Source organism: Gekko japonicus, unplaced genomic scaffold, assembly GCF_001447785.1.
Source record: "Gekko japonicus isolate JY-2015 unplaced genomic scaffold, Gekko_japonicus_V1.1 scaffold2681, whole genome shotgun sequence".
Lineage (NCBI taxonomy): Eukaryota > Metazoa > Chordata > Lepidosauria > Squamata > Gekkonidae > Gekko > Gekko japonicus.
This window is the reverse complement of record NW_015170971.1, coordinates 54,754-63,504: the sequence shown is the minus strand read 5'-3', so window position 1 is coordinate 63,504 and position 8,751 is coordinate 54,754. Positions and strand designations below refer to the sequence as shown.

Genomic DNA, 8,751 nt, shown 5'->3' with positions numbered 1-8,751 from the left:
CATTCGATCGCTTTGCTCTGGAGCCCTCCTTCCTGAGCCAAGGCCAAAAGGTGTGCGCCGGAGGCTAAACAACTGTGAGCTGGCTCACACTAACTCAGCTTAGAGGGAACACTGTGCCTCCAGATGGGGCCTGGGGGGGTCCCCTGGAATTCCAGCTCATTGCCAGACTGCAGAGATCAGCCCCCCTGGAGGAAATGGCTGCTTTGGAGGGTGGACTCCGCGGCATCGTACCCCACCGAGGGCCCTGTCCTCCCCAAGGTCCACCCCCAAATCTCCAGGAGTTTCCCAACCTGGAGCTGGCAACCACATACCCCTACTCCCCCCTCTGGTGGTCAAGGGGGACCTGACAACCGGCAGAGAAACTGACTTAACTCTCTTACCAGTTTGGGGTAGTGGTTGAGTGCGCGGACTCTAATCTGGGAAAACCGGGTTTGATTCCCCCATTCCTCCACTTGCACCTGGCCAGATGACCTTGGGTCAGTCACAAGTTCTCTCAGAGCTGTTCTCTGCTAAGTGCGCGGACTCTAATCTGGGAGAACCGGGTTTGATTCCCCACTCTTCCACTTGCACCTGGCTGGATGACCTTGGGCAAGCCGTAGTTCTGATAAGAGCTGTTCTTGAAAAAGAGCAGTTTCTTTCAAGAGCTCTCTCAGCCCCACTGACCTCACGGGTGTCTGTTGTGGGGAGGGGAAGGGAAAGGAGTTTGTCAGCCGCTCTGAGACACCTTTGGGTTGTGAAGGGCGGGGTATAAATCCAATCGCTTCTTCTTCTAGTTGGCGGAGCATTTACGAGGTAGGATGGATTGTCACCAGGTTACGGCCCGGCAACCTTAGGTATCAAGGCGGTGCAGTGTCCATGGGGGATTCTGTAGGGTTGCATTCACAATTAAAAGAGCTTTCGGCTCCAAACCCACAAGTAAGGTAAAGGTAAAGGTTTCCCTTGCTCAAAAGCCAGTCAAAGCCAACTCTAGGGGGCGGTGCTCCTCTCTGTTTCCAGGCCAAAAAGCCAGCGCTGTCCGAAGACGTCTACGTGGCCATGTGACCGGCATGACTAAACACCGAGGCGCACGGAACACTGTTCCCTTCCCACCGAAGCAGTACCTATTTATCTACTTGCAATTCCTTGCTTTCGAACTGCGAGGATGGCAGGAGTTGGGGCCAGAGTTGGGGCTCACTCCGTCACGCGGCACTCGAACTGCTGGACTACCGACCTTCCGGCCTGCAGCTAAGCGTCTTAACCACTGAGCCACCACGACCCCTAAAAAACCCACAAGTACCCGATCCCTATTATCCCCAGAGCGTGGAGGAATTGACTGCCAGACATTGTTCCAAAAAAGGAACACAACAGAAAGCGGGTTGTGTGGTAACCAGACTCCGTCCACAGAGACGCAGACGGGCAATCCTGTTCCATAATCCCGGCAAAGCAAGCTGATTAGAGCAGTTTGGACGCTGGTGGCAAAAACAGCTTTTCGGCATGGCACCGGTTCAGAGAGAGGTGGGGTTTGCAGTGAGGTGACCCGCGCGTGTCCCGATAGCAGCTGGGGTGACAAGACAAACTCCGATCACTAGGGCTAGCCGTTTGGTCCCTGCCCTATTAAAAAGGTAAAGGTTCCCTTGCTCGAAAGCCAGTCGAGTCCGACTCTAGGGTTGCGGTGCTCATATCTGTTTCAAAGCCGAAGGGCCAGCGCTGTCCGAAGACATCTCCGTGGTCATGTGGCCGGCATGACTCAACACCAAGGTGCACGGAATGCTGTTACCTTCCCACCGAAGTGGTACCTATTTATCTCCTTGCAATGTCTTGCTTTCGAACGGCTAGGTTGGCAGGAGCTGGAACTAGAGACGGGAGCCCACTCCGTCACGCGGCAACTTTGGTCTTGAACCGCTGAACTACTGACTTTCCACAGCCTGCAGTTCAGTGTCTTAACCACTTGAGCCACCGCAGCTCCCCCTGCCCTATTACTCAATTCTAAAAAGTTGGGAAATCACACATCCTGCTGGCACTTACCCTGAAAGGCATACCATATTTGTGCATGCATCAGCGCCGCTTTCAAGATGCAGCCGGTTTTGATTGACTCTGGCGGAGACAAGGGCGGTTTGGGGAAGGAAAACAGGTGAAGCCCTCTCCCCTCCCCTCTTTGGGCACTGCCGCATCGGTTTCTTGGGAGTCTCAAGCAGCGTGGTGTAGCGTGCTGGCTAAAGACAGCCAAATTAGGAGAGCCAGGTTTGGTCGCCACTCTGCCCCTGGAAACTTGCTGGGTGGTACGGAGTTGTTTTCGGTGGCCCCAGGAGGTCGGGCCAGAACCAACGGGTTGAAATTATAAAGAGTTTTTGGCTACACATTAGGAAGAACTTCCTGGCAGGTAGAGCGGGTCCTCAGTGGTAACGGGCTTCCTCGGGAGGTGCTGGGGCTCTCCTTCTTTGGAGGTTTCCAAACAGAGGCTAGATGGCCACCGGACAGCAATGCAGATTCTGTGAACTTAGGCAGATCACGAGAAGGGAGGGCAGGAAGGGTTGCCTCAGGGCTTAGTCCTCGTGGCCCTTTCTTACACGGCCAGGGAAATGCTGATCGCCACTTTGGGGTCAGGAGGCAATTTTTCTCCAGGCCAGTTTGCCCGGGGATCCTGGAGGTTTTTTGCCGTCCTCTGGGCATGGAGCAGGGATCACTGTGTGTGTAGGGTGGAGTATTTGTGAATTTCCTGCATTGTGCAGGGGGGTTGGACTAGAGGACCCTGGAGGTCCCTTCCAACTCTGTGATTCTCTGACTTTGGGCCAGTTGAAGTCTGTCAATGTAACCTACCTCACAGGGTTGTTGTGAAAACAAAGTGGAAGGGAAAACTGCGTGAACCACACTGAGCTCTCCTCAAAGAAAGACTGGGATAAAAGGGTGCTAGAGAGACAGTCTGTCCCAGATCCACGAGTCACGTAACACTGGTATAGGACCTGCTCAGATCTGGCCATGAGGACGGAGGTCATTCTGAGGAATGTCTGGGTGTTTGTGTTCACATAGAAAATTAATCTTTGGACAGATAATTCTGCCTACACTTGTTGGTCCATTAAAGACCTGCTCTTTGCCGAAGGACAATTCTACTGAGGACACTTTGGCTACACAACCATAGGAAGGCACTTTCTGGACCAGAAATTACTATCAGTGAAACACCACTTGGCATGTGATTGCATCTTTGGAGGCCGCATTTGTATTTTTATTCTGTGCCTAGTGGTTTCATTTTGGAACAATTTTCACCTGGTCCTTCTTGTATTTATATTGTACTATGAGCAAGGCCCGTTGCAGCAAGTATGCAACGAACGCTAGAAAGGGGGGCCCTCCTTGTAGCCGCCGCCTCGCAGCTCCCCCCAGGCTCCCCGCTTTGTAAGCGCTCCACTAGCGGCTGCTGGTCCCTCCAGTCCAGCGTTTCCTCATAAAGTGAGGGCGAGACGCTGGCGGGGGCCTCTGTGGGCAGGACTGATTTTCCGGGACTTCGACCACACATGGCAATGCAGGCACCAATGGATGGTCAGACCTTGGCAACGCAGCCAGCAATAGATGGCGAGACGGTGTGATGGACAGGTGTCCGGGCGAAAGGCTGTGTGAGAGGCTGGGCTGAGGCTCTGTGGGTGGGACTGAGCCAACGGAGCAACGCAGGCTAGCCAGTTGGGCAGGACTCATCTGTGAGTGACAGTTGAGACGGCCAACTGATTTTTGGCATGAATGGAATCTCGCCACCCCACAGGACAGGAGCCACCCCAAATCAGCTTTATAATATAAGGAGAGATATCTGTACAATTGTACTGTACTATTATATACGCCAATATGTTCCTCACTGGGTTTGACCTCTGAAAAAGGCCTATGCAGGCTGAAATGTGTCAGGTCAAGTCCATTAGCCCTTGTGTGTTAGATTCTGGTATTTTTACATGAGGTGTGATTGGGCCCTTATATATTTTTAAATTCTTTGTTAATAAATACATGTATCTTTTTATATACTATAGATATATTAAGCTTTTATTGGGTGTTTCTGTTCACATAAAAAATTATCTTTGGACAGATAATGCTGCCTACACTTGTTGGTCTCTTAAATCCAGAAAAAACAACCAGGAAGAACAGGAGTCTAGTTGAACGCCATCTCATATCCGATCTACTGCCCTTGTGCTGGCAATCTACATGAGGGGGATGGGTTGGATAAACTTGAGATGGAGCTGGGATTTAATAAGGCTTCAGGATTAGTTCCCCGGCTGTCAAAGGATTAAGTACCTCCACAAAGAGAGCTGGACACCCACGGCGATTCTGTCGGTGATAACTCGGTTTCCTGAGAATCTCAACCTCAACATTTTTTAAAAAGAGCAAAGCTTTAGTCATGGCTGCAGTGACATGGTTTGATCAGCTGAAATCTCAGAAGCCGAAAGGGGTCGCAAAATGCTGCTCCTATCAGTCGTGAGCAAGGGCATCCAACCCTCACGTGTTTCTGAGAGCCAGTTTGGTGTAGCAGGTAGGAGCGCGGACGCTAATCCAGGAAAACTGGGTTTGATTCCCCACTCCTCCATGTGCAGCTGCTGGTGTGACCTTGGGCCAGTCACAAGTTCTCTCAGAGCTGTTCTCTCAAGAGCAGTCCTCGAGAGAGCTCTCTCAGCCCCACCCACCCCACAGGGTGTCTGTTGTGGGGAGGGGAAGGAGACTGTAAGCCATTCTGAGACTCCTTCAGGTACTGAAGGGTGGGGTATAAATCCAATCTCTTCTTTTTCTTCTTGGGTCAGTCACAAGTTCTCTCAGAGCTGTTCTCTCAAGAGCAGTTCTCTCAGAGCTCTCTCAGCCCCACTTTTCCCACAGGGAGGATAGGGAGTGGGGAGGGGGAGGAGACTGTAAGCCGCTCTGAGACTCCTTCAGGTAGTGGAGTATAAATCTAATCTTCTGCACCCACCCACCCTCGCCTCCACTGAGCAAAGCAAGAATGACTTCTACAAAACCAGGATTTTCTGGGGGAATGCAATGCAACGGAGTTCCGGAACCTCTCTGACAAAATTCTCTTTCAAATGTTTAAAAGTCCATCAGTTTTCAGTACACAGATGGAAAACTTCACTTCCCTCGAGAGCCCCAACACCTCTTTTTCCCCAGAAAACAAGCCCTGTACAAATGTTTTTAAGAACTGCAGTTATGCAAGAGAAAGTTGTGCAAATCTGTTCGATGTGTGTTACTTTAAATAAGTCCCAGAATCAGTGTTCCCTCAAAGCTGAGTCAGTGTGAGCCAGCTCAGTTTTTTAGCCTCCAGCTCACACCTTTTTGTCTTAACTCAGGAAGGAGGGCTCCAGAGCAAACTGATTTATGCAGGAGCCAAATGGCTCTCTCACTACTTTAATGCCAGTAGCTCACAACGGAGAATTTTTGCTCACAAGACTCCACAGCTTAGAGGGAGCATTGCCCAGAATTAATATGGTTATATTTTAGCACGGAGAACGTACCGGCCTGTTCCTAAAGGAAAAGGCTTCTTTATCCTGCCCCTGCCAGCAAGCCAAGAGCTGCCGCTTTTAGGGAGAGTTTGTCACCACCTGCGCTCCCTCTAAGCTGTGCAGTCTTGCGAGCAAAAATCCTACTTTGTGAGCTACTGGCATCAAAGCTGTGAGCCAGCAAGTTGGCCACCGCCATTGATCAGTTTGCTCCTTCCTGAGCGAAGACAAAAAGGTGTGAGCCGGAGGCTAAAAAAACTGTGAGCTGGCTCACACTAAACTCAGCTTAGAGGGAACACTGGTGGCCACCCTCTGATCTCATGTGCAGAGACGGCGAGGTGGGCCGGGCAGGCAGCAGACCAGCCTTCCCCCCATCTGTCCACCATTCAGTGTATGTGTGTGTGTCCCCAAACGGTGGGGAAGAGAGAGTTTCAACTTAGCACAGCAGATTTCCTGAGCTGCAGATAGCTGGTCATTTGGTGGACGCCGGTTTCAAGCAGCAAGCCAAGCTGAACAATATTAACACTCGGGGGGTGGGGGGGGTGAGAACTGAGAACAACTGGAAAATGTTGGGGACTTTTTAAAAAGAAAAATTCATGGCGGATAGGCCTCTCAGCGGCTGAAAACTGGAACTCCCGAATTCAGAGAGATCAGGTGCGAGAGGACATCCACAGCGGGCGACTGTTTCCCAGTATACCTCTTCTTCGAGAGCTTTCCCGGGGACACAGAGCCGTTTGCCGTTGGAAAGGGCACGTTCGGCAGGGCAGGCCGGGTCCTTGGTGTAACCTGGCCACGGAATGTTTCCATTCTTGAAAATGCCACGGCTCTTCCCGATTTCCTTCATCGCCCGGCAGCGTCAATCCTTAAAGGGCTGCACTTATGTAAGCTTCTTGGCGGTGGCGATTCCCCACTCCTCCACATGCAGCCAGCTGGTGTGACCCTGGGTCAGTCACAAGTTCTTTCAGAGCCGTTCTCTCAAGGGCAGTCGTCGAAGGAGCTCTCTCAGCCCCACCTGCCTCACAGGGTGTCTGTTGTGGGGAAGGGAAGGGAAGGAGATTGTAAGCTGCTCTGAGACTCCCTCGGGTAGTGAAGGACAGGGTATAAATCTAGTCTCTTTTCTTCTTAAAATCTCGGACTCTAATCTGGGAGAACCGGGTTTGATTCCCCACTCCTCCACATGCAACCAGCTGGTGTGACCTTGGGTCAGTCACAAGTTCTTTCAGAGCTGTTCTCTCAAGGGCAGTCCTCGAAAGAGCCCCACCTACCTCACAGAGTGTCTGTCTGTGGGGAGGGGAAGTAAACCGCTCAGAGACTCCTTCGGGTAGTGAAGGGCAGGGCATAAATCCAATCTCTTTTCCTTCTCTTGAATCATGTAAGCTCCCCCCTTCCTCCCAGTCGAAGACCGGAAGCAAAACATGGGAAGGGGGTGTGGAACACAGCGCCAAAGACGGTCAAGCCCTTTGGGGCAAAATGCAGGCAGTGGAAACTTTTGCCTCCCGTGGAGCAGTTGAAACAACAGAAGCAAGCCAAAAGAGAGAAGAAGAGACGGAGGGTTAAGTTTTTATCTGCTGCGAGGAACCGACTGAGCGCTGTTGCTTGTGTGTTCGTCTTTTTTTAATTTCCTAGCAGACAGTTTACACAACATTCCCCCCCCCCTTAAGTTAGTGATTCACACTTTCCGCAATGAACTGTTTTCAGGAGCAGCTTTGGTAAAGAATGGAATGAAAACAACCGGCAACAACAACAGCAATAATAATAATAAAAACCCCAAATATATAACCACGATCACAGCTGATTTGCAAAAAACCAAAAACCACGCCCCAAACCGGGGGGGGGGGGGGGGATGAAAAAGAGGAGGCCAAAAGAACAGAAAATCCACCAAGCTTGTTGATTCCTCAGTGCTTCAAAGCGACCCATCTTCGCCATCCCTTTTCAAGTCTGTGCAGGCGCCGGAGCGAGCTGTCTTGCTAGCGAGCGGAGAGGCTCCTTCCTTTACATGATCCGCAGGCCCTGGATAGAGGACTCCAATGTCTGGGGGGGGGCAGGGGGGGGAAGAATGGGAAAACAAACAAGCATTAACCACAGCTGGACTGTAATTTCAGGGCCTCACAGAATGCGGGTAGCTGGGTACAGAAGCCAGCTGGTAAACTCGGCTTTGATGGGGTGGGTCTGACGTCCTCCTTATTGGGGAGACGGTTTTACCTTTCAAACACTCTCTGTGTACCTAAGCTCGGTAACTGTCAAACCTCTAACTGTCACTCCTGAAGGACATACCCATTCATCCACTCAGAAACACTTTCCAAAACCCCTCCCCCTCTCTGTCAATCACCAATCACACCACACTTGTCTCTTCAAGCACTCTAGTCCACCACACAGCCATGCAACCAAACTTTTAAAGAGACACACACACATATAAAACAAGGAATCATTACACTTGGCATCACAGTCTCTCAAATTCCCAAAACTCCACTGTGACAGGCGTAGACACCCAGTCTGATATCTATCTATCTATCTATCTATCTATCTATCTATCTATCTATCTATCTATCTATCTATCCATCCATCCCTCTCCCCCTCCCTCTCATATATATATAGCCACACAGGCTGAACTCTTTGTCTTATTCACACAGAATAGACTCAAAAACTCCCATAGTCTCACAGACTACTCTCTCTCTCCAAACTCCACACACAGAATCCTCTCACAGACACTCCTCCTTCCACACTCTCAGTAATCAGCCAATCACATCACACTTATCTCCCTCTATCACTCTTCTCATATTACTGCAGTCAAACGAAACATTTAAACACACCCACCAAAACATGAAATCATTACAGTGGGGGACTGTAAGGAAGAGACCAGCTCGTGTGTAAAACAGCAGCACTGAAGAACTGAATGAGGGCAAGGAGGGGGAGGATCGACCTTGCAAGTCCTTGCAGGAACTGCCCAGCTTTTAGCTTCGCAAGAGCAGCACAGCTGAGATACCTTAATTAACAGCTGGACTGGAGAGAGGGAGGGGGAGCATCTTGGCTGTGGTCACACGGCAAACTTATCCCGATTTCTTCCCACTATAGATTTGATCGGGAATAGATTTTGGGGGGTTGGGATGACCACACATCGCTCCCTGAACCGCCTGCATCACGCAACAAGGCTCCGGGCACTGTCCAGATAGCCATGCCGCTGCTTGGGCGGCACGGCTTGTTTTTTTTTTAAAAAAACCATGGCTTTGTGCATGCACATAGACACATGGCCGAATCACTGCTCCCACTGGGACTTGCCGTACTCCTTTGTTCTTGCAGGTGTTCCCCCCCCCCCCCCCCC

At 50.9% G+C, this 8,751-nt stretch overlaps 1 protein-coding gene across 1 annotated transcript in view; it reads right to left on the bottom strand.

Annotated features, from left to right (window-relative positions):
- Positions 1–7,265: 7,265 nt before the first annotated feature.
- ARPC1A (actin related protein 2/3 complex subunit 1A) overlaps positions 7,266–8,751 on the bottom strand; it is a 21,985-nt gene continuing 20,499 nt past the window's right edge. The window contains exon 9 of the mRNA XM_015418950.1: positions 7,266–7,463. Within this exon, the coding sequence (XP_015274436.1) occupies positions 7,425–7,463 (39 nt within the window). The 3' untranslated portion in view covers positions 7,266–7,424. The remainder of the gene's footprint in view (positions 7,464–8,751) is intronic.